The sequence below is a fragment of the Cheilinus undulatus genome, linkage group 1, assembly GCF_018320785.1.
Source record: "Cheilinus undulatus linkage group 1, ASM1832078v1, whole genome shotgun sequence".
Lineage (NCBI taxonomy): Eukaryota > Metazoa > Chordata > Actinopteri > Labriformes > Labridae > Cheilinus > Cheilinus undulatus.
This window is the reverse complement of record NC_054865.1, coordinates 15,616,601-15,643,214: the sequence shown is the minus strand read 5'-3', so window position 1 is coordinate 15,643,214 and position 26,614 is coordinate 15,616,601. Positions and strand designations below refer to the sequence as shown.

Below are 26,614 nucleotides of genomic sequence, written 5' to 3'. Positions count from 1 at the left end.
AAAAAAAAAAAAAAAGGCTCTTTCTATGGGCTTAAATTTCAAAAGCCCAATTTAAGACTTTTTATGACTTTTCAAGGATCCACGGGAACCCTGATTATTGTAAGTGCTCCACTGCATTTTTACATTTTATTTTGTTCTTAAGTGAACAATGGCTGTATTGGCTAATATATTTTGATTTCTTTAGAAATAGAGGTCAAATTGCTGAATTCCCTTAAAACTATATTTCCTATGTACAAGATCACTGCTTTATGAAAGTAAGAGTCCCTCCCATTTGTGCACACTGCCAGCAAGAAGTGTTTTTACAGAGACACTTTTAAAAAAAGAGGCTTTCTATTAAGCCACTCAAACACTGTAGTAAGTGGCATGTTGTGCTTTTCATACATCATGTACATGTAACATGTAAACGGACAAGGAGAGTAAAATGTGCAGAGGAAATGCCAGCTGTCATAAAGGTCTACATGACCTTTACCCTACTTAAATCTACCATGAGTCCAGACTGCTCACATACAAGACAAGCAACTTATTATGCCTTTTCCTCAGCAAGAAACAATGCAAACCATGGACACAGTGAACCCATTCACACCCAGTGGTAACATCCTTAGCACAAAACTACCAAACAGCTCCATGAGTCTCTGAATTAGGAGTCTAAATTTCACACCCAGGACTAAAGCCAAGATTGAATATTTCATATGAGTGCTCAGAGGTCAACAATCTTCCCTGATTATATAGAGTGCATCATTCAGCCAAACTTGTGGAAAACAAGCAGGTTTGTTTTGGTTAAATGAGGATATTTTCTGAACAAAAAAAAATAGTATAAAACAAATATTGGTTTTCACATGATGTCGATTTTTTTATGTTAATTTAAATGAAGCATGTACTGTTTCACTAAAGTACACTTGATTAGACTGATTTTGAATCGAATGGGTTTGAAGGTGCACAACTCAAGTAATCTGCACAATGACAAAGAAATTGCAGAGGTTTTAAATGTACACTAAATACATCTAAATATATTGCCTTAATGTGTTTTTGCTTGGAGTTAACAGCTTTTGTCTCTCCAAAGAACTTCCACCTCATAAAATTAAAAATCAGTATAAGATTTTACTAACCCTCCCTCAGAGCAACATTAATGATTACTGTCTTTTAAAGACAACTGTGAGAGAAGAGAAAAGGGGGTCAAATATAGATATTTTTACATAAATTGTAAAAAAAAAATTACAGTGAGATGGTTGCAGTGGGTAAAACAGTGATAGTTTGTAACTGTCACCCTGAGACATGACATTTTGACCTTAACCTGTGAGTTAATCTTTTGACAAGAGTTGAACTCGGCCCTGTTTTCCTGACAGTGGTTTAGGTGAAAGTTGAGATTGTCCCAGGGCTCAAACATGCATGAATAACAATACATATCTGTTAATTTCTCATTGATATGAATAGCTGTAATGCATACACATGATGTAATGGCAGATGTGTTAAATTCATACATAACTCTTTGCAACATTTTCATTTCCACCTCAGAGATACAAAGAGCCATCCAGACCGAGGGACAGTTGATAGATGGCTGTAAATTATCAGGGTTTGCTCTTGTTTAAGTTTAACAATGTACAAAGGAAGGTGTGGCAGCTGAGGGCTTCCCAGTGTTTTAGTTTGCTCTTTATTTCAGCTTGACAACATAAAAAACATTATCTCTTGATGAGGGACTTGTCTGCAGATCTATGTTTGTTCACATGATCAATGGTTGTTGTTGAAATAAAGAAATAGATCAGACCCTGTGTAAAGGGATGCAGAAGAAAACCCGAGCAATCAGTATAGTATTTCATTATGAATGCAAAGGCGGGATATCACTGACTATTCACACAATTCAAACTCAGTAGTATTATACACAACTGCATGGAAATGCTTGAAAAAAAACTCTAATTATGCTAATAATGTATGATAGATGCATCTAAAATCATTAGAATATCATGTAAAAGTTAAACCTGACACGCCAGATGGATTTGTTTCACACATGCATCTGGGAAAGCTTCAATAACGCAAAACATGGTGACTATAGACATGTCAGTACTTGACTTTTGTCGTTTTTGAAAAGAAAACAACTCACTGCTGTTCTTTGTTCTTTTTTTAACAAAGAAATATTGTGAAGTTCTGATAAAACTGGCACTTTAGCAGCATCCACGCTAAGCTCTTCCGCCATAATTGCACCGGCCTCTTGCTGCTGCTTGCTTACGTCACGACTCAGTCACGCCTGAAAGTACTGCCCCTCTTCGCTGATTGGTCCTGTCACTTTCTAACCGGGCCCAAACGGTTCAGATGGGAGCTTTGCAAGATGGATTCGCCAGTGAAAAACAAGGAAACAGTCGTATCCATCTGCTTTGCAAGGTTAGTAAAAGTTCATTTTTCCTGTTTTACTTCAAAAAGATAAACCTCCATGTATGCTGAAGTCATCTTATAGAAAGTTAAGTATTTCAAAACTTTGTTTTAATCTTGACGATTATGACTTACAACTCATGAAGATCAAACCTCCACTATCTCGAAATATTACAATATTTTAAAAATGACCTACTTGCAAAAGTTTTGTAAGCCTTTATTCTCTCACTCTGGGTCAGTTCACACGACCACAATCATGGAGAACTGCTGACTTTACTCTTGGCCAGCAAACAATCATTGTCCACCTCCACAAGGAGTGTAAGCCACAGAAGGTCATTGCTGAAAGGCCAGGCTGTTCTCAGAGGCTGAATCAATGCTTATTCATGGAAAGTTGACTCTGAGGGTAAAGAGTGGTAAGAAACGGAGCACAAGCAACAGGGATGAGCTAAGCCTTCAGAGGATCATCAAACAAAACAGATTCAAGAACATGTGTGCGCTTCAGAAAGACCTGACTGAGGGAGGCTGGAGTCAGTAGATCAAGAGCCAATACACACAGACATGTCAAGGACATGGACTACAAGTGTCATGCTCTTAGTGTTTTCAGATGAATGTAAATCTGGAATTTCATTTGAAAATCAAGGTCCCAGGGTCTGTGAGGTGCTTGAAGTGCTTGAAGTCCAGTGTTTTCATTTCCATGGTTCATTTGCTGGTGTTGGTCCACTGTGCTTTATCAAGTCCAGAGTCAATGCTGTCAGCTGTTTACCATGATAGTTAAGAGCACTTCATGCCTCCATCTGCTAAAAAGATTTATGGAGATTCTGATTTCCTTTTCCAGCAGGACTTGGCACTTGCCCACGCTGAAGCCAAAACTACCAGAAACTGGTTTGCTGACCTGGTATTATTGTGCTTGATTGGCCAGCACACTGGTCTGACCTGTCTGAACCCCATAGAGGATCGCTGGGGAAATGTCAAGAGGAAAATGAGAGACACCAGACTCAATAATACAGACAAGCTGAAACCTGGGCTTCATAACAACCAGCAGTGCCACAGACTGAGGCCCCATCCACACGGAGACGAAAACGATATATTTCCGTTTCGTTTTGAAAAAGTTTTCTGTAAATACAGGATCGTTTCAGGAAATGTCCGCATAAGCTAGGAACCACTGAAAACGACTGGAAAAGCTGTAGTATATATGCCAAGCCTGTAAGTGGCGCTGTGTCACTGCCACGGAAATGCACCAAAAGAGAGAACATTACAGAAAACTGCCACAAACTTTCTCCTAGTTGCCCTTCTGGCTTTTCTCCGATTCTCAGATTTTGCTGTAAAAGCCTTAATAAGCTCAATAGCTTCTGCAGCACAAACACACCCCTATTATCCGGCATTATTGTTTTGGTTTGACAGCGCATGCAACATAAGTGGGCTACCCTATGTATGATGTAATCATTTCAAGAAATATGTGGTTGGCTGTCCACATGGAGACGAAACGGTAAGCATTTACAGATTTGTTCACTCTGGGACCCGGTTTCAGAGCGTAGCGTTTACGCCCTCCTAAAACGCTGTTTCTGTGTGGATGAAATGTCAATACGACAAAAAACTTTCGCTGTACTCCTGAATTCATCTGTGTGGACAGGGCCTAATAGACTTCATGACACACTGCGCAGATGCAAATTTGTGCAAAAGAAGTACGAAACAATTCCTGAGCATAAATGAGCAACATTTTCCTGAAGGTCAACATTTCTGTACTATAAATTGAGCTGATGTTTTGTGATATTCAAATATTTTGACATAGTGTATTTTTTTTTTATTTTGTGAGCTGTAAGCCATAATGATTAACATTAAAACAAAAAAGTATTGAATTATTTCACTATGTAATGATAATTCTAGTTAATACATACGGAAGTTTCACTTCTTTAAATTAATCACAGGGGGAAAAAAACGTTTTCATGATATTCCAATTTTTTTAGATGCATCTGTCGTGGACAATGAATCTGATTTGAACATACAATGGACAAACTCTCAGATGATATTGCTACATAGTCTGCATGTTTCATTGTTCAGAATCAGTTTCTAGATTTAGATATGTTTGGTACCATTTTTTTAAAGATGGTGTCATTTTGAAAGGTCTGTTTTAGTTATTGTACTGTATGCTCCAAATTTAAAAAGTGAAGCCTCTGTGGATTTTTAAAAAAAATCTCCAGTCCTTCTCATGACCTGAAGAGGTCAACTTTGCTGGTTATAAAAGGAAAACCCCTTTATGGATGCCTATGGGAAAGTCATCTTGCTTCTGACTGGTTTTATTACTGTAGTAATTTATATCGTAGTGAGTTTATAGTCTCACTGCAAGTTTAAGTTCTCCTTTCACACAGCATCATGTTCATTTAGTAAATTCTGGTCCTTTTTTTGGTCAAATCAATAATCAATCTAGGTGCTCTCTTGGGCATTCAGTTGCACAAAAATACCATAAATTTTTCTTGTAGGTATATTTTGGTCAAAGCCTGATTTGTTTCATATGGAGTCCCTAGGGTAAAATGGGCAGAAAAAATAGTTAAAAGTACGTTTTCAGGTGTGCACCAGACACTGCCTTGTGCTCACAGAGAAGGTTACATGGTCACAGGAACATGCGTGTTCAGTACCTTCACATGAGCACTGGAAACTGTCTTTTGCTCGTGGGATAGTTTTCTGCACACCTGAACCTTTTTTTTGTTGTTCCTGCCCATGAACCTGAAGATGCGCCGTGGTTTAAAGCTAAAATTTAAATTAAAACTGAAAACACTGACTTCAATTACTGATAGCCTCTTGCCAACAAAGCTAGCATTAGCTGTTACTAAGCATTTGCTGACACCTTGCTCCACTTTGGCTTCACCCTTTTGCCCACTTCTCTCTACAAAATAGCAAGATAGCACTGATAATGTTCAGTGGAGGGAATGTAAAATATGAAAAGCTCCATAATGGTGATATAAACCAGTAGGCTACATCCTGCTGGTTATGTCCACTTCTTACAAAAAAAATCTTTGTTTTTAACTCTGGTTTGAACGAGTGCTTTCCATAAAAAGATAAGATCATGGCCTTAAGTCTGAATCTACATGACTCATTCACTGTCTCACATCATTTTGAGCCAAACACTGAATATAGCGGCAATGCAATTATGAGCAGCTTGATAAAGTCAGTCTTTCCATTAGAGCAACAATGATCTCAGTTACGGAGTTTCTAAAATTAACCATGGGCAAGTTTTGTTGCTGTAATTATGATCAGTGATCGCCTGTGGATCAGAAAATCCAAACAACTTCTTCTTTGTGTGAGGACAGGGTTTGATCTGAGATGCCGTATTTCAGCCAGCAGATTGGTCTGATCAGGAGTGTAGGAAATCAGGGCAGTGCTGCAGGTCACGCAGAGTCAGTCAGACAGAGTCAGGCTCCCTCCCAGTTACATAACAAGGACCACATAAATCCATAAGAGGTTGGAACAAGGTTTAACCAGAACACCAGGCCAAACACTTTTCCATTTATGTGTCAAACTGAGGTGAGGAAATCAATAATTCTGTTCTTGTTTAAATCTGAACGGTACATGAAATGGCCCCAGAGGTTCTAGTTCTACTTCACTCACGCATGCACTCCAGTACAGACTGAATTCCTAGTATGCATTCTTGAACATGAGAAATCCTTGGACATATAGTAGATTAGCCAAAATCCTTAAGTATGCAGTGCCTAGAAAGTATTCACCTCCTTTTACTGCTTTCATAAATCCGTCATGGTCAATATAATTTGGCTCTTCACTAAAAACTCTTCAGTATCAAAGTAAAACAGATTTCTACGAAGTAATGTCAATCAAAAAGGTAAAACAAGTGACTGCATAAATATTCACCCCCTTTAAAGTGACTGACCTAATTCAACAGATGTCCAGCCAATTGGTGTTAGTGAAATTGGGATCACATGAATGCAATTAATGTGTCTCAAGTGATTGTAGTATAAAGACACTGGTCCGTCACTGGTTAATCAGTATTCCTGGCTACCATTACACAATGAAGACAAAAAAACACTCCAAGCAACTCAGAGTAAAGGTTGTTGAAAAGTTAGTAAGTAAAAAAGTTCAGTTATATCCATCATCAATAAATGGAAGGAATATGGTACATGTGCCTAGGTCAGGCCATACTCACCAACTGAGTGATCGTGCAAGAAGGAGACTAGTGAGAGAGGACACCAAGACACCTATGACTACTCTGAAGGAGTTACAAGCTTCGCCAGCCGAGATGGGAGAGACTCTGCATTCAACTGTTGCCGGGTTCCTCTTCAGTCAAAGATTTATGGGAGAGTGGCAAAGAGAAAGCCACTGCTGAAGAAAATGCATTACATCTTGACTAGAGTTCACCAAAAGAAAGTTCTTTGGTCTGATGAGACCAAAATGGTGCTTTTTGGCCATCGGACAAGACACTTTGTTCATTGGACACCAAACACTGCTCACCACCATAAACACACCATCCCTTCGATGAAGCACAGTGGTGGCAGCATCATGTTGTGGGGATGCTTCTTGGCAGCTGGCCCTGGAAGGCTTGTAAAGGTAGAGGGTAAAATGAATGTGGGAAAATATAGGAAAAATCCGGGAGGACAATCTTACCCAGTCTGCAAAAGAACTACAGCTTGGGAGATTTGATCTCTAGCAAGACAATCACCCAAAGCATACAGCAAAAGCTACACAGAAATTGTGTAAAGACAACAAAGTGAATGCTCTAAAGTGGAAGAGCCAAAGCCCAGACCTTAGTCCAGCAGAGAATTTGTGGCTGGGCTTGAAAAGGGCCATTCAAGCCTGTCCCCCATGCAACCTGATAGAGCTTGGACAGTTTTGCAGAGAAGAATGGAGTAAAATTGCAGTGCCCAGATGTGCAAGCCTGATTGAGACCTAACCACACAAACCCAGTACTGACTTGAAAGGAGTGAATATTTATGCAGTCATTTATTCTATATCACATATTTTTATTTTATTGGCATTACTTTGTAGAATTCTGTTTTCATTTTGATATTAAAGAGGGGTTTTTTTGTAATTTTTTAGTCAAAAAAGCAAAATTACATTAACCATGATTTATTTATAAAGGGTAAAACATCCAAGGGGGTGAACACTTTTAAGACACTGTAAATCAGGGGCACACTGTTCATAACTGCCCCACAATGCATTGCCACTCTCAGGCATCTGGCCAGTCAATAATCTGTGTTAAAATAAAAGTTACCAACCAACTGAACAACATGGCTGCTTTAATTAAACACAAGTGTTTATTGAATTATACCTATGGACCAACAATCAAGCAAGCTTGCAATGGCAATTCATGTGATATGGTGCTGGAACAGCGTACTAACCATTCGCTTACCAGCAGCTACCATACACAGTATGTCTGACTATCTAGAAGTAGTTGTATGTGTTGTGTACAGTTTGGACACAGTCTAAATCCTTGTCAAACTAGAGAGGGGGGTCTCATGAAGCAGGATATGACGTCATTAAAAGAGTGGAAAAGAACATACAAGTAAACAGAAAATAATAGCGAGGCAGTTTCATTGTGTGCATGGAGGTCACGCCAATGGCAGTTTATAACATATAAATGTTATATTTCCTCCTCTATTCTTATATCAACTCACCCTGACTTCACTTGGAAAACTTAGAAGGGGGTTGGCAATAAAATGTTGGTCATTTGCATTCACACAAGCAGTTCACAGAATACAGTGAAAATTTCAGGATTTTTGTGTTACAACACTGTAAGATTCAAACCTGGTTAACATCGCTGCAGTATTTTCAAGACATGCTATGACCAGGCCTGTATGTGAAGTTCATCAAATCCATGATAAGACAAGAATCCCTCCACAATAAAAGAACAGTCATTATTTTAGATCCCAACAGTCTTTCTTTGGTGCTCAGCAGCAGTACAACGGTCTTGCTCAACATGAGGCTCCGTTAGATAAAAATCCACACTGAAAATGAATTTAGGCAATCCAGCTCAATCCAGACCAGGCAAATGTCAAACAAGGATCGGAGTTCAATGTAAAAATCTTAAAGGTCTCCTCTAGGCCACGCAGCAGTACCTTTTCCACCATGGCTTGGACAGATTCTTCTTCTTGTCTGGCGTCTGTCTTTGCTTTTTTCGTCGTTTTGGTTTCCCTCTTGGGTGCTTATGGGAGTTCTGCAGGCTAGCCAGTATAGCTGTATCAAACACTTCTTTTAGGTTTTTCTGAGTCAGAGAGGAGCATTCCATATAGGTGACAGCTCCAATCTCCAGGGCACAGTCCCGAGCATCTGCTGGGTCCACAGGTCGCTCCCGGTACTTAGCCAGGTCAATGAGGACCTAAAGAGAGAATGGGACACAGGGTCAGTGCACCTGTGAAGAGCTTTTTAACTGGAATTCATATACAATAGTAAAGAACACAGAATGTAATTGATCGACTTAGTTACAGTAACCTGGGAAAAAAGCTAAAATATTTAGAGCTCTCCTGCTCCGCAATATCATAAACTCTGTCTCCTCCACTTAAACAGAGTGTATGTAGAATGAACAAATGAGTTTGAAAAAAGGTAATTTTTGTGTCTGAATCTGTGGTGACAGATATTGTCATGCTGATCATTTTTCTGTTTTAATAAGTTATTAAATGAAAAAAGACTGAATGTATCATCACGGTTAGCAAGTCTGCTCCTTGCTGTGTTCTCAACCTCAGAGAAGAGGAAAGGTTGTATAATATGTAAACTAACAACACACTTCTTCAATTTTCAGTTAACATTTAAGCATGCAAAAATCTGCACAAGTGTCTGTTCTGCTGTAAACTGTAGCAACCTAAAGGATCTTTGACATTGCAGAAGGGCATGGCATGAGATCCAAGGCTCTAACAGAAAGCTCCCTTCTGCATATGTCTTTACTCCTAATTATATCACCAGCATGATAAGTCAGCACCTGCAGGTGTTCTTTGGTTTCAATTTTGTACAGATAGATAATAATGGTTAGGAAGGGTTTTATCAATGACAATTTAATAATTTAAGATATTAAAAAAAAATCCTATCAAATGTTTCGATCCTTCTAAAATCTAAGTTTGGGGTGCTCAGATGGTCTAAGGCAGGGGTAATCAACTAAAATTCAAAAAGATCCAGTCAGAGAAAACCAAAGGTCCGGAACATCATAATGTCTAACTTGAGTTAGTATGATATGTGGATCTGGGTGTGATTTCAGGGACTTGTTGCGCTGATAAAATATGAAAATTAGTTTTCCTTTAATGCTGTTAATTTTATTTGAAACGAAATTTTTTATTAAAACAAAGCAACACATAACGGAAGTAAAAGTGGAAAATATAATTTTACCGTCATTTTAAAGCTAATTTACAAAATTTATATTACTCCACAAAGTCTTAAAATAATTTATTAAATAAAGGGCTTTAACTGTCCCTCGTATGAATGCAGCAGTTCAATGTTTACCGCCTGGAAACAGACAGTTTACTGGCCGAGTAGCGCCACGTGAGATGGCTTAACTGGTTTGTGCATTTCCTGATCTGCAAAACCAGTACTGTAAATCCTAGAATAGCTGCGCCGGTTAAAATAGGAGCGCCCCGTCAAATTAAAAGTTCCCATTTACTCTAATGATTGTAGGTCCAGGTCCAGGTCCATCTCCGTATTGGATGATGTCTGGGTCCGGACCCAGAGTGTGGTCTGCCAGTTGGTGACCCCTGGTCTAGTGGGGAGATTGCACCCCATGTACATAGACGGCCCGGGTCCAAGTAAGGCCTGTGGCTCCCTTCCTGAATGTCTCACCTCTGCTGTCTCACCCCAACCCCATAAATCTGTCTAACAAAAATTAAGGGGCACAGATGGCCTAGTTGTTAGATCATGCTCCATGTATTTGACCTGTGGCTTCTTTACCTCAAGTCATTCCTCACTCTCTCATCCCTATTTCCAACTCTATGCACCGCTGTCTATAACAAAGGCAAATAAATATCTAAAATAGAAGTCAAATAAACAATGAAACTTGGTATGAAACTGGTAAACATTGATGTATTTGGGGAAACTATATCCATAAAAACATATAAAGTTATATAAATTCTGTGTAAAAGGGCTACAACCACAAGGTTGAACTGTCACTCTATAATAACAAATAAGCACAATCATTGATGGCACAAGTGCCTGTTTTTGGTTTTGAGGTCTTCTGTGAAAAGGTTGACTGCTAAAATACCATGAAAACTTTAACTGATGCCAACAGTCTAGTTTTGCTGCAATCATAATCAACATTACAGCCTTTTGTTTCCAATGTGAGAAGGTGCTAATGCCAAGGGTTTGAAATATTTTTAGGCTGTATTGTTTCTCATTTCTTTATTGTTTTCCATTTGTGCTATTAATTATCTCAAACATCAATCACTGAGAGAAACAGATTATTTTCTTTTAACTGTACGGTCTTAGTAAAGAGCCACTGGTATTATTATTTTGTGTGATACCTGTATCAAAGCTGAAAGCTTTAGATTTGGATATTTGGAGATTACTGTATATAAAATGCTGCACAGACTAAATTTACTGCACCTTGACATCTTCTCGAAGGTCACACTGAGTCCCAACGAGGACAAGCGGAGCAAATGGGGCGTGTCTCCGTATCTCCGGGACCCACTTCTCAGGAACGTTCTGGAAGGACGCGGGACTGACGACACTGAAGCAAAGCAGGAACACGTCGGCACTGGTGTAGCACAGAGGGCGCAGCTTGTCAAACTCATCCTGAAAAGATCAGCAGACAGAGAAACATGAGGCAAATGCAGGAATTTAACATCCAGCACAAGAACCCTTCTGAGAATAGAGAAATAACTAATGTAGAGCATTCTGTCTATCCAAACACAAGTTACTGGTAAACTGAGTGAGGTGTTTATAATGGCATATGATCTTCCACTGACCTCTCACTCTGCCTGCAATCCTCAGTGTGTAGGAGCAGTTCATTCTTCATGTTAACAGTGAATATAACAAGCTTTTAAGATTATGTTGGAGACTTTGGACTTTAGTTGATAGGACAGCTGAAGAAACAGTCAGGGCTGTTGTATCTTTACAGAATATGGGACCCTGTTCAACTAACTGAGCAAACCGGTATCCCAATTAAAAAAGCTTTACTGTGGAACTACGATTTCTTGATTTCTTTAGCTCTATACAGATGAGGATGAAATTATCAGCCCCCTGATGAAAATGTCATTTTTTGAGTATTTCTTATGTGCTGTTAAACAGAGCAAGAAATCTTGAACACGGGGAGCGCAGATGGTTGAGTGGTTTAAGGCGCTACCCATGTACGCGGGCAGCCCGAGTTCGAATCCGGCCTGTGGCCCTTTAACGCACGTCAAACAAAATACTCTGTTTAGACCCGAGAAAAAGAAATGCTGATGATGGAAGGAATCAATAAGAAAGAAGGATATGTGAAGATTTTAAAAGAAAACCTCAAGCAGTCAGCAGTTAAACTGGGTCTAACTGATCACTTTGTCTTCCAACACGACAACGACCCAAAACATGGTTCTGGGGAAGAGCTACCTCCAGAAGACAAAAGTGAACATTACTGACTGGCCTGCACAAATCCCTGACTTGAATCCCATTGAAAATCTGTATGATAAACTGAAGACCATGGTTCATGCCAGAAGGCCATCAAATCTGGAGGGGCTTAAGAGATTGGCCAAAGAAGAAGGGGCTGGGATTCCTCAGGAGACGAGTCTGAGACTTGTTAAAAACTACAACAAAACGACTGCAGGCTACAAAAAGGAGACAAAACTGACTTTAAGCATCATGGGGCCTAATAATGTTGTGAAATAACTTTGTTTCTGCGTGCAAAGTAAAATAACGCAAGCATTCAAAATAAAAATTTAAAAACCATGTCAAAAAATTCCTTGCTCTGTTTAACAGCATTTGGTAAATACTTAAAAAAAGACGTTTTTACTGAGGGGCTAATAATTTCATCTTGATCTGTATTTACTCAGAGGAGATAATTGTAGTTAGTGTAGTATTTTTCCAACACACACAGCTCCAGATGCTGCTAACAGGGGCATAAAATGCATCACTTCCTGTGTGAGACACTAGTATGAGTGACCCACCATGCAGTTTCCTGGACACAGAGTGAATTTGTTTTTTTGTTTTTTTTTTTTTTTTACTCAGATTGGATGACAGTGAATGTGAACAGCACAGATCACAATGAAATTTGATCTTTTCAAATCAAATTTGGGCCCTTTGTGTGTGAATCCACTGAAGTGAATGGAGGTGGCTGATAAGAGACCATATCTTAAAGATAAATGTGAAAAGACAAAAAAAAAAAAAAAAAAAAAAAGAACAAAAAATAGAATCCAGGAAAAAATCTTTCTTGAGCATGAAGGCTTCCACTGTGAATACAACCTTAGACTGACATCCCTGAGATATCCTGATCCATTTGCCAATAATCAATGAATTAAACCTGTTTGGGTAAAACTAGATTATCAATCTGTTTTTGTGTAACAATATGAGCTGCTGTTACAAAACATGATTTTATGTCTGCAGAATGACTATTTTGACTTTCCAATAAAAATGATTTCTTAGAGCTCTTGCTATTGAGGCAGATACCACAGGACCCCAGGGGCATGCATTGTTTTTGTCTACTGCCTCTTCCAGTGAGGCTAACACTATTATTATCAAATTAAAAAAAGAACAAATCTGTGTACAAATCAGAGCAGACATGGAGAAGAGAGCTCTTCAAAGAGATTGTTCCAAACACAAATGAAACAACAGGAAATGCTGCCGCCTCTCTCTCTCTTGGTTTGTGTGTCTGAGTGTGTGTTTTGTGTATTTTGGGATTACTGACCTGTCCAGCTGTGTCACAAAGTTGTAGTTTCACTGGCTGGCCATCCACCAATACTACAGCTTTAGACACAAACACACACAATGAAACATATTGTAGTTATGTAGTTATGTTATGTAGACAACAATGATAAGAAATAGCTTACTTTTTAATAATCACCCAATCTGAACACAACAGATGGTATAGTCTAAACTTATTCAGTATGCTAATTATTAGACCATCCCTGTATAATGTTTAAGTTTTCATATATGCTCAACTTTTACTTTTGTTATAGAAAAAGAGAGAGTTACTCTGATGTCTTTACTGCCATAAAAACTGTGACAGATATACTTTTAGAGGAAGCTGTGGTTCAGCATTAATGCTATCTGGACAAACTGCACCGGTCCACAGCTGTTCTGAATAAACCTTATTACCTGAGAAGTTGTCAAACGCGGTGGGGACGTATTCGGTGGGGTACCCGTTGGTAGTATAGCTGACCACCAGGCTGGTTTTCCCCACAGCTCCATCCCCAACCAGCACACACTTCACCCGCCTCTCCGGTGCTCCTGCTCCGGCCCCTGACCCTCCTGCCCCGGACCGCCGCGTCCTGCCAGAGCCCTTCTCCCGGCCCCGGACCCTCCGAGGCGGGACAGGCGGGGCAGGGGACACCGGTGCTGGCTTGTAGCCCCCATCGCCCCGCGGAGGCATCTGGCACGGAGAGGAGGGTGACATGTAGGTCGGGGAGACCCGGACAGGTGGTTTAGTTCCGGTTTGGTCCAGTTTTCCCAGAGTCCATTCTTCCGTTATCTGCCGGGCTACCACGATTTACAGCGGACTTTTGCAATGTTTCTGCTGCCCGCTTCCTTTTAGTTTCCATGGTTCACTCACTATAAATGTGAACTTCTGTTCACCCAGTCACACCACACACTGACTGTGTGTCCATTTTTAGTTCCATGGTTGATTTAATAATGAATTAAAGTCCGAATGAAAGGGTGCGGATTCAATTATAGTTTGTTACAATCTGTGTCTGTCCACTAGTCGGATGCACAGAGCGTCAAAACTCCCCTTCAAGTGACATCACGGACTGTGTGTGTGTGTGTGTGAGTGAGACAGAGAGAGAGAGAGAGAGAGAGAGAATAGGCGCATAGCAATAATTGTGTTACTCAGCACCATCAATTACATCATTGCCTATACTTTTTTCCCAACTTTCTCGTTCCTCTTCTCCCCACTGTTTAACTTTTAAGTTAATTTTGCTCTATGTTGATATTCGTCATGTGTAAATTTACTTTATAAGAGTAATCTAGATCTGCATATAGTGTGCCTTTAACTCCAGTGTAAGGATAAAGCAGTCGGATGATACTTAAACAGTAGAAAAACCTTTAGTCTTTTGATATGCAGAATTAAGTAAAGTCATAGATGTGTAAATCAATATTGAACCAAATTCAGGGACAAAGACACACTGTTAATTGGACGTTTGCGCCCCCTAGATGCCAAAGTGAAAAACACAGCATTTTGACCAATTAAACCGCATCAAAAGTTGATTTTTTCCCAATCCAAAAATTCCAATTGATATTTCCAGGAATTTTCATTAAAATTTCAGCGAATTTTTTTGGTAGTTTGGATGTTTCAATCATTTCATGGTATTCTAGAGAATGTTTCTGTATTTTTTTAGAAGATGCAAAAACATTTTAGGGGGAATTTGCTGTGATATTTAGGGAAATTCAGTAAAAAAAAAAAAAAAGAAAGAAATTTGCAAGGATTTATGATAAAGTTTCACTGTAAAATTTGAGGACCAGCTGAAGAAATATGAAGGATACTTTAAAATTATGTCTTAGAAATCTGGGGTAATGTCATTGAACTTCGAGTGACTTTTTTGGATCTTGGAAAGGAAAATTTCCAGCAACTAGTCCTACAAGACGTGGCAGATTTTTGAATAATGTATTTACCCTACTTATCCCACATTATTAGAAAACACTAAAATGCTTTCTAAAATAAAGCTCAGGTCTCAGGATGTTAAACAGAATTACTTTTTATTACCTAATGAACCACTTGGAAAGTAATGTCAGAATTCACAGCTAAGCCTTGATGTGCACAAACCTCATGATACCAGAGAATACAGTAGAATAAAGTGAGACAATTTAAAGGGGAAAATAATTTAATAATTGTGACAAAAGGCAATTTTTTTAACGTAAAATGGGCCCAAAAAAAGTGGAGAAAGTGGTGAAAAGTGGTTACAGAGAGGCAAAAATTAGATACAAGCAGCTATAGCCTACTAGTTAAAAAGGCAAAGAAAGGGTCAAAAATAGATGGAAAGTGGTGAAAAGCAGTTAAAAAGTGGCAAAAATAGGTGACAAGTGGCCAAAAATTTTAAAAGAAATTTTCAACAATGAGTGGAAAGGGGAAAATGTGGAGAAAAAAAATTTACAGAAACTGTGATGAAAAAGGGTTAAACTTGGCACGAATAAATAATTTGAAAATCCGGATCCAGTAACAGACTGACACTTTTCAGCTCTAAAATGAAAGAACTGCTAGCCAGGATGCTAGCTTTAATGCTACTGATCCAACACATGTGGTGATATCATAAACTGGAGAGGGCCCATTCTGGCCCACATGATTCAGTGGTAAGGCCTGCTTTTAGGACCACACCAGTCTTTAAAATCTTATTTTTTAGAGTTAGAATAACTGAAGAGCGGAACGAAACACCAGCTGGTCAATGTTTCCAGACGGACGCTTTTAGGACTTAAGTCACGTTGCATGTGTTATGATTTTGGAAGCTTGACAAAGCTTTCCGCTTACCTGTTGGTGTCTACATGACAAACATTTAACCTCCGCTAACATGTCCAGCGATAACAGCTCGAACAAAGCGGAGGTGGTTCTGGGTTTCCTGGAGGAAGCGGAGCCGTGGCGGCTGCTGTCCCCACAGTTCCCCAGTAAAGTCGGGGGGAAACCGGCGTGGCTCAGCCAGAGTTGCCTACCCTCCCTACCTGGTCTGGAGTGTGAGATATGCAGACTTCCCATGGCTTTTCTATTACAGGTGGGCAAGTAGACGGCATGTGTTTAGGTTTATTCAACATTTATTGGATTACAGAGTCAATCTGATTTCACAGAATTCAGAAATACAAAACACATATACGGCACCCAAAAGTAATATAATGATGAGGTTAATGCATTACCACAGGCTTTTATAGCTACAATCAAAGGATATTTATTTTATGAATCAACAGTACCTCGACTGTACCCTTTGCATATTCAAGACTGTCTTTTTCCAGCCGATAAATGTGGCGAAAACAAATTGCTAAGATCTTTACTCTCCAAATAATATTTCCCTTCGCCCTTAAACGAGATGTATGTTAGAAAGATATTCAACTATTGCTTCTACCTCCAAGAGAATAAGATATAACTAAATGAAAATTTCTTTTCCACCTAAAGCTGGAGAAGTGCCCTTTACAAAATGAATGACATTTGTCCATGCAGAGAATTTGTGCATCTTAAGTTTAATAGTGATTTGAATAACTTTAAATTCTGCAGTAATGGAACTGAAACTCAGGAACACCTGTTCTTGTAATGTCTCCCTCTCCCTGGGGGGGGGGGGGGGGATAAACGTCAAAGGAACTTAATTTTGGGGGACTCAAAGCTTGAATTTCTGTTAAATAATCTTATAACACTTGCAAAATATTTTATAAATAAGTGTGCATTCATGAATGCAACCCCAAATTTCCTGGTCTTTTTGAAAGTGCTTTCTATATTGTTTGACTCTTTGAAAGGTATCAGATCCAAAAACTCTAGTCTGTTACAATAAAAGAAGTATTATTCTAAAATAGATTATTCCAAGGTAACTATCTGCTTATAAGTCAGGTCTCAGTTGTATTCCCACTTAATGTTGCAATATGGTGTCAGTAAATAAACTTTTTTTGTTTTGTTTTGTTTGTTTTTACCAGTCTGGATTTAACAAAACTAATTCCAGCTCTGTCTTATGGTTCATGCAGGTGTATGCACCGATTTCAGGCAATGACAGATGTTTTCACAGGACTCTCTTTGTGTTCTGCTGCAAAACTCAGGATTGCTACACATGCAACGACAGCCGCTGTATAAAAGGTACACGTAACCTTATTCTTTTAATCACTTTGCACAATTCTTGCATAAAAGTCATTTGACAATAATAAGCAGTAAGGTGTAGCAACAGTCTAGCTTGTTCCTGTAGTTTTGTGTGTGTGTGTGTCAGAAATATTGAATGTGGTGAATTTCCATCAGTCATTTTTCCTACAGATTTGTGTTCTCTCCATTTTTCCTCTAGTTTTCAGAAGTCAGCTACCCAGGAGCAATGAGTTTTACCCTTACGACCCTCCATCAGGTTTGTTGATATTGCAAGGGACAGTTTAAGTGCAGTTCTGCATCACTTATTATCAAGAAGTTCATACAGTACATACAGTGTAGTTGACTTAAGGATGCCATTTATTAACACTTGTACCTTTTAAGTGCTGATATTTAAACCTAAGATGGAAGGAACGACATCATATTTAAAGAGCTGTGAGCTCCATCCATCTGGGTGTCCTGTTTGGGGTCCCAGCTGTCATTGGGCCAGAGAATAAATAAAAAAGAGCAGTCATGGACGAAAGTATTGGCACCCCTGGAATTTTTCCAGAAAATACACCATTTCTCCCAGAAATTGTTGCGATTACAAATGTTTTTGGTATGCACATTTCTATTTAATTTATGTGCATTGGAAAAACACAAAAAAAAACAAGAAAAAAGCCAAAATTGACATAATTTTACACAAAATACAAAAAATGGGCCAGACAAAATTATTGGCGCTCTTTTAAAACTGTGGGTAACTCATTTTATTTCAAGCATGTGATGCACATTTAAACTCACCCATGGCAGTAACAGGTGCTGGCAATCTGGAAATCACACCTGAAACCAGTTAGAATGTCTAAAAGTTGACTCAACATTTGTGTTGTGTGCCTGTGTGTGTCACACCAAGCATGGAGAAGTGAAAGAAGAGCCCAGAATTGTCTGGGGACTCAAGAAGCAAAATTGTAGAAAAATATGAACAATCTCAAGGTTACAGAGATCTTGAAATTCTTTTGTCCACTGTGCGTAATATAATCAAGATGTTTTTATACCATGGAACTGCAGCTAACCTCACTCGACGTGGACGGAAGAGAAAATTGACAAAAGAATGCAATGCAGGATAGTTGGAATGGTGGATAAACTTCAATCAACTTCTACACAAATTCAGGCTGTCCTGCAGACTCAGGGTGCAAACGTGTCAGTTCGGACCATATGTCATCATCTGAATGAGATGAAGCGCTATGGCAGGAGACCAAGGAGAACCCCACTGCCGACAAAGAGACACAAAAAAGCCAGACTGGAGTTCGCAAAAATGTACCTGAGTAAGCCTCAATCCTTCTGGGAGCTTTCAAGAGCTTTCTTGAAAAGCATGTCATTTTAAAGTTTACAGAAAACAGAATGAATCCTACAAAGAAAAGAACACAGTACCTACAGTCAGAGATGGTGGAGGTTCAAAGATGTTTTGGGGTTGTTTTGCTGCCTCTGGCTCTGGGTGCCTTGACTCTGTGCAAGGAATCATGAAATCTGGAGACTCAAAAGATTTTAGGCCGCAATGTAGGGCCTAGTGTCAGAAAGCTGGGTCTGCATCAGAGGTCATGGTTGTTCCAGCAGGACAATGACCCCAAACATACCTCAAAAAGCACCAAGAAATGGTTGGAGACAAAGCCCCGGAGAGGTCTGAAGTGGCCAGCAATTAGTCCGGATCTAAATCCCATTGAACACCTATGGAGAGATCTCAAAACTGCTGTTGCAAGAAGGCACCCTTCAAATCTGAGAGACCTGGAGCAGTTTGCCAAAGAAGAGTGGTCCGAAATTCCAGTTGAGAGGTGTAAGAAGCTTGTTGATCAATATAGGAAGTGATTGGTTTCAGTTATTTTTTTCCAAGGGGTGTGCAACCAAATATTAAGTTGAGGGTGCCAACAATTTTGTACAGCCCATTTTTTTAGTTTTGTGTAGAATTATGTCAATTTTGTCTTTTTTTCTTCTGCTTTTTGTGTTGTACCAATGCATATAAATGAAATAAATATGTGTATACCAAAAACATTTGTAATTGCAACAATTTCTGGGAGAAATGGTGCATTTTTCTGGAAAAATTTCAGAGGTGCCAATACTTTAGTCCATGACTGTAGTCTTTGGTTATACTAGTGCATCTCAAAAAATTAGAATATTGTGAAAAAGTTCAATATTTTTTGTCACTCTTTTCTGAAAGTGAAACCCATATGTTATATAGACTTTTTATACAAAGAGTGAAGTATTTCAAGCCTGTATTTCTTGGAATTTTGATGATAATGGCTTACAGATAAGAAAACCCAAAATTCAGTGTCTCAAAAAATTAGAATATTATATAAGATCAATAAGAAAAGGATATTTTAAACAGAAATGTCAGTCTTCTGAAAAGTATGTTTATTTCTATGCACTCAATACTTGGTTGGGCCTCCTTCTGCATGAATTACTGCATCATTGCAGCGTGGCATGGAGGCGATCAGCCTGTGGCACTGCTCAGGTGTAATGGAGGCCCAGGTTGCTTTGATAGCGGCCTTCAGGTCATCTGCATTATTGGGTCTGGTGTCTCTCATCTTCCTCTTGACAATATCCCATAGATTCTCTGTAGGGTTCAGGTCAGGCCAGTTTGCTGGCCAATCAAGCACAGTAACACCATGATCATTGAACCAGCTTTTGGTACCTTTGCCAGTGTGGGCAGGTGCCAAGTCCTGCTGGAAAATGAAATCAGCATCTCCGTGGTCCTTGTCAGCAGAAGGAAGCATGAAGGTCTCTAAAATGTCCTGGTAGATGGCTGCGTTGACTGTGGACTTTAGAAAACACAGTGGACCAACACCAGCAGATGCCATGGCAGCCCAAATCATCACTGTCTGTGGAAACTTCATACTGGACTTCAAGCAATGTGGATTCTGTGCCTCTCCACTTTTCCTCCAGACTCTGGGACCTTGATTTCCAAATGACATACAAAATTTACTTTCATCTGAAAAGAGGACTTTGGACCACTGAGCTACAGTCCAGTTCTTTTTCTCCACATCCCAGGTAAGATGCTTCTGACGTTGTCTCTGATTCAGGAGTGGCTTGACACGAGGAATACCACATTTGTAGCCCATGTCTATTGGTCTGTGCCCCAGTCCAGCCTCAGTGCACTCCTTGTGAAGCTCCCCCAAATTCTTGAATGGATTTTGCTTGACAATCCTCTCAAGGCTGCGGTTATCACTTATGCTGGTGCACCTTTTCCTACCACATTTTTTCCTTCCACTCAACTTTCTATGAATATGCTTGGATACAGCACTCTGTGAACAACCAGCTTCTTTAGCAATGACCTTTTGGGGTGTACTCTCCTTGTGGAGGGTGTCAGTGACTGTCTTCTGAAAATCTGTCAAGTCTGCAGTCTTCCCCATAATTGTGTAACCTATTTACCCAGACTGAGAGACCATTTAAAGGCTCAGGAAACCTTTGCAGGTGTTTTGGGTTCATTAGCTGATTAGGGAGCGACACCATGACTTTCCAATATTGAACTTTTTCACAATAATCTAATATTTTGAGACACTAATTTTGGGTTTTCTTATCTGTAAGCCATAATCATCAACATTTCCAGAAATAAATGCTTGAAATATTTAACTCTATGTGTAATGAGTCTATATAATTTATGGTTTTCATTTTCAGAAAAGAGCGACAAAAAATATTGAACTTTTCATGATATTCTAATTTTTTGAGATGCTCTAGTATATACAGCATATCTGTGTTTTTGTGTGTATTTCGTCAGTAGTTTAAGTGTAGTATATTCATCTGTTTTTGAACTGCAGAAGGCCTCATGTTGTTGAATAATGTTTTGGAAGTCATAATACCTAAAACATCCAATGACAGGTTTTGGTAGTTTACTATGAATTTCCAGTATTTAACTCCATAAACGGACCATGAAGTTTTGGTAAAATACATTTACAGATCAAATGTTTCAGACTTTGCACTTGCTGATTTTGTTCTTGTATTTCTCAGAGGATGAACCACCTAGTGATCATGTACAGAACCAGAGTGTATTGTCCCCATCTGGAGTTAAACTGTGTTGGGTTTGTGGTTGCCCTGGCAGCAAGGCCTGCTCCCGCTGTCACAATGTGACATACTGTGGGAAACACCACCAGACCCTCCATTGGAAACACAGTCACAAGAAGGAGTGCTGCAGCCAAGGTGTGCTTCATTTTATGTTGTAAATGGATAACAGACTTGTTTTATCTTTGCATACAACAGGCAGTTACACAGGAGACTAAATCCAACAATGTGCTGTTTATTTTTACATTTCTTCAGAAGCAGCCTTCGTTACAACCTCTCCGTTTGTGTTCCCTGAGTCTGAGCTGGTCACTGAGCCTGAAGAAGAGGAGGAGAAAGAAACAAAGGAGGCTGCAGAAGAAGAGGAAAGGACAACAGACAGTCAGTCTTTGGCAGAAGGTAAGCTTGTAGTTACATGAGTTAATCCATTAAATGTAGGATAAAAACAGAATGTGCTACTTTGAGTACTGACTGCAAAAACAACAAATTGAAAAGTTGATTCAGAGGGTTAATTTAGTTTCTCCTGTCATTTTGTTTTCTATTCAGCTTTGGCAGAGACAGACCTGGAGGAGATGGCCATGCATGAGACTGAGGACAACAAAGTTTTCCAGCGGTTTAAAAAGAAGATCGCACCAGAGCCACACCAGGTTAAAAAACAAACAAACAAACAAATATGACCATGATGTGAAGTTATAGAAATCTACACTGTATTTTCACAGTCCATCTCACTATGTTCTTTTGTGCTCAGGTGGTTCGTTACAGTCGAGGTGGCTCCCCATTGTGGGTGTCTTCTCAGCACATCCCTTCGGATCAGGATATCCCATCATGCACCTGTGGTGCTAAGAGGACTTTTGAGTTCCAGGTGAGCTTTTGAGTTTCTTTTAAATGCTTTTTGGTATTATTTTTTAGATGGAACCAGGACTGCCTGCTCAAGGACCACAGCAGGGGAAAAACAAACTAAGACCCAGGCAGATGATGCCCTTATTGTTTTGAATTATTATTGCATGGTACTTTTTCAGGCTATTTTGGCCCTTCTTTCCCCTGACAGCTATCCCATATAGAAAAAACATAACAACTTAAAACTAATACTCACTGTACGGCAAATTAACATAGAGCAAACATTAGGTGAAAATTAAAACTAAACTAACACATCAGCTTTAATAACAAATTAGAGGGCGGTGGTTTAGCTCAGCTTGAAGAGCAGGCGCCCATATACTAAGTCCTTTAGCCTGGTGCTGTTTGGTGCATGCCTTTCCCAATTCTCCCTTCTATTTTTTTTTCCTCTCTTCAGCTGTTTTATCAAATTAAGGCAAAAAGCACAAATAAATCTCTTAATAATAGAATAAAGTATATGCTATTTTTCTTATTTATGATAAAAATAAATAGGTCCACTTCAACTGCATCAAAGTATTTGATGAAAAAAAAGGCTGCTGCAAGCTTGTTTCTCTGCTGTGACTTTGGTCTGAAATGTTTTCTATTTGCTGGACAATCATTAAATCTATAATGGTTCATAACATCCCTCCAAAGACCAAAGAATGTTATGCAAAGGGGCGATGCTTGAAATATCAAAACAAACCTCATAGTGGGGAAGAAGAGAAGACGTAAGTAGTGGTGTAAAGATAGCTTGTGATCAAATTTAAACCTGATACAAATAGGGATTAAATACATCAATGAGATAAAAAAAAGTATATACACTACATTCCAATTATTATGTAAATGATGTTTTTCTCTGAGTGTCCTTAATAGTCAATGCAAATGATTCAGTATATTTTTTAAGTCATCAACCATTAGAGCACAACTCAAATCTTATTAAATAAACCTCCCAATGATAACTTAAAAAAAAAAAAATAAAAAGCTCAAAATGCACTGTTCCAAATTATTATGCACAACCGAGTTTCAGAAGATTTTATAGGTTGTAAAGAGCTGAAAATGGGAATTTGTTGAATATGCAGCATTAGGAGGTCATATTTACTGAAATCAAAAGCTATTTCAATCAAAAACATCTTAACAGGCCAAGTTACATGTAAACATAGGACTCCTTCTGTGACATCAGCCAGTGACACAGAGTTATACAAGGCGCTCATTTTGATCTGGAGGGCACCGTTCTTCTTTTTGTACCATGGAAGAAAGTGGTCAGTCAGAAACTCTATATACCATAAAATACCAAATAACCGCCAGGTCCCAATTAACCACCGGGTCCCAATTAACCGCCAGGTATGGCAGTACATTTGACAAATAAATGGCGGGTGTAATTTATTTCAAGCTCCGATATGTGACTGAGATGAGATGAGAACCGTATAGAATCAACTCCCAACTCCCCCTCCCTTCCTGTTCTTCTCCCTGTTTGAGCTCTGTAGCTCCGCCCCTCTCTTTACGTACCTCCTCGCATATGAGAATGTCCGCTGAATTGAATACTGACGGTGGCAAAGTGCTGATTTTGCTCTGCTTTTCCACTGAAATCAATGGCTGAATCACAGGCAAGAAAACACTTCATCTCATCATGAACAAATTCTACACAGGGCCGAACACCGCCGTAATTCCACCATTGAATCAACTTCTCACTGAGCTGAGATACGGAAGCTACAGCAGCCAATAGGAACGCTCCCTCTGACCTGAGCCTGATTGGCAGCGAGTACTAGCCTCCTCATTAGCTGGGGCACCCCGTCCCTTGCTGGTTTTCTCAAGTGAGATAGCAGTGCCATGGCCCCGGTGCAGCGAAAAAATAAAAAGTACGACATTAACTATAACTGTTTGTCGTCAACTTTGTGTTTGTTTAGTTTCTTACCAGTATTTAAAATGTTTAGAGAGTGTTGAGTTGACAGAAGGAGACAAAAGTATAACTGTCCTATCTTAAAAATGTAAAGGTGATATTCATACTGGTGTAAATAAATACTTTGATTAAATTTACCATATTTTTCCAATTTTTGCTAAACAAGATTTTTGTGAGAAAGGAATTAAACGCCTGTTCCAAATAGCCGCCTGGTCCCAAATAAACGCCTGGTCTGCTCAGGAATTGAGACAAATAATTGCCCCGGCTATTATTTGGTATTTTACCATACTTTGCCCGAGGTTGTTCAAACACCTTCAGGAAGCTTAAAGGAGCCTACCAGCTCTCTCCCCATGATTCTGGCCCAAAACATGACTCCGCCCCCTCCTTGCTGACGTCGCAGCCTTGTTGGGACATGGTGGCCATCCACCAACCATCCACTACTCCTCCATCTGGACCATCCAGGGTTGCACAGCACTCATCAGTAAACAAGACTGTTTGAAAATGAGTCTTCATGTATTTCTGGGCCCACTGCAACCGTTTCTGCTTGTGAGCATTGATTAAGGGGCCGAATAGTAGGTTTATGCACGCCTGCAAGTCTCTGGAGGATCCTACACCTTGAGGTTGGTGGGACTCCAGAGGCACCAGCAGCTTCAAATACCTGTTTGCTGCTTTGTAGTGGCATTTTAGCAGCTGCTCTCTTAGTCTGATGAATTTGTCCAGCAGAAACCTTCCTCATTATGCCTTTATCTGCATGAAGCCATCTGTGCTCTGAATCAGACACAAATTTCTTCATAGTACGATGACCATGCTTAAGTTTTCATGAAATATCTAATGTTTTCATTCCTTGTCCAAAGCATTACACTATTTGACTCTTTTTGGCAACAGAGAGCTCATTTTCTTTCCCATATTGCTGAAACCTGTGGCCTGCTTGATAATGTGGAACTTCCTTCTTAAGCAGTTTTCCTTTAATTGGGCTCACCTGGCAAAATAATTATCACAGGTGTCAGAGATTGATTTCAGTGATCCAAAGAGCTCTGAGATACAAAACCATCCATGAGTTTAATTGAAAAACAAAAAACTGAATGTTTATGACATTAAAATCCAATTTGCATAATAATGTGGAACGTGGTGTATATTTACTGTGAAGGGAGCCTGTTTTTGACCAGCAGCAGACACTGTCCATTTTTGGTTTCTCCTCAAACTATCAGTGTAACTTTGTCTGAAGAAATTTTTTCTTCTCTTCCAACATAATTTTAAAATGAAAAGGAATTAATAATAATAATAATAATAATAATAATACTATAATTACTTAAAATCTCAATGGAAGACAAGGTGTTAACTTTTTTCTTAACTTTCATATTTTTCCTTAATTCAAATTATATTTCTTCCATTAGAAAAAAATACCAGAAAAAAATATTATGAACTGATGATCATGATAATTAAAATAATAGAAGCCAATACATCTTTATATTTAGGTTTTAATACTGGAAAATGTCTCTTTTAATGGTTTAAAAATGTAAATTATTAAAATGCAAGTATGCTGTACATGATATCATTATTTATAATATATTCAACAATGTGTCCAACTCATGCAGTAATTTAGTTTGCCTGTCTGTTTTAGGTGATGCCCCAGCTGTTGAACAGTCTGTGTGTGGACTCTACAGGAGCCAGTATTGACTGGGGGACACTAGCTGTCTACACATGCTCCGCCAGCTGTAACCATGACAACCAGTACTACCCAGAGTTCATTTGGAAACAGGACTTCATTCCAGATCAGCACAAACAGACTAAACCACCATAGAAGTTGATGAATGTTTTATAATTTGTCCCTTAAAAAGTATCTGGTTTCAGTTCAGAGTCAAAGTGAAGTTCTTGATGTTGCCTTCCCGGTGCTGCTGTTTTTAAACATCTCTTCTGTTAAAATTAAAGCATCAGGGATATTTTTGAACTATGTGGGTCATTGCCTAATTTCATTTCATGCCTCACACATACAATTGCCATATAAAACTGTTCTGAAAAGTTATCCACAATGTCCTGATTTTCTTCCCGTTTAAAGACAAAACACACATTTAAAAGTCCAGATAAAATGCTGATAAGAGTTTTCATTATTTAACAGATCCAGCTTAGGATATTACCATATCATCCTGACTGACTGGTCAATGGCCTAATTCAAGGTTGTTTTGCAGAAATCTAACACTGCTGCCGCATCCAAAAAATATATTTAGTATTGCTCATGTAAAACCATCAGGTAGTCTCTACTGATACCAATGATAATTTGCTGTAACACACACAGAGTTGCACAAATGGCCAAACAGTTGTTACACAATATTGGATTGAATTCAAAAAGGGTATATTGTGTATGAATCAAACCTTTTCACTGGTTAAATTATAAAGTGTAAATTTTTAATGGCAGCTGACTAACTACCTGTAAGTTTTCATTATAGCAGGTTTACATTGTTTTGACATCTATCTACCTATCTAAAATATCTACTTTTTATAATAGGCTTTTCCTTGCAGTTGAAGTGAAACTGATTTTCAACACCATTAATTACTTAATAAAAAAAATAGTGCCAACTGGTATGTATACCATACTG

General features: G+C 39.0%; 2 protein-coding genes across 3 annotated transcripts; one reads left to right on the top strand and one right to left on the bottom strand.

Annotated features, from left to right (window-relative positions):
* Positions 1–7,603: 7,603 nt before the first annotated feature.
* On the bottom strand, positions 7,604–14,205 carry rhoua (ras homolog family member Ua). Its single transcript, XM_041786442.1, has 4 exons — positions 13,570–14,205; positions 13,160–13,218; positions 10,888–11,076; positions 7,604–8,683 (listed from the first exon to the last, which is right to left on the bottom strand). The coding sequence occupies exons 1-4, from the start codon at positions 13,865–13,867 to the stop codon at positions 8,405–8,407; spliced, it is 825 nt and encodes a 274-aa protein (XP_041642376.1). The 5' UTR covers positions 13,868–14,205; the 3' UTR covers positions 7,604–8,404.
* Positions 14,206–15,841: 1,636 nt separating this feature from the next.
* pdcd2 (programmed cell death 2) lies at positions 15,842–26,043 on the top strand. Of its 2 annotated transcripts, none has more exons than XM_041788766.1 (8): positions 15,842–16,169; positions 17,122–17,230; positions 17,430–17,486; positions 21,203–21,391; positions 21,512–21,649; positions 21,797–21,897; positions 21,999–22,112; positions 25,642–26,043. In XM_041788766.1, exons 1-8 carry the CDS (start codon positions 15,972–15,974, stop codon positions 25,819–25,821), a joined length of 1,086 nt encoding a protein of 361 aa, XP_041644700.1. In that variant the 5' UTR covers positions 15,842–15,971; the 3' UTR covers positions 25,822–26,043. The 2 variants fall into 2 exon arrangements, with proteins under 2 accessions (XP_041644700.1, XP_041644692.1); XM_041788758.1 differs by having other exon boundaries at positions 15,844–16,169; positions 21,509–21,649.
* Positions 26,044–26,614: the final 571 nt, after the last annotated feature.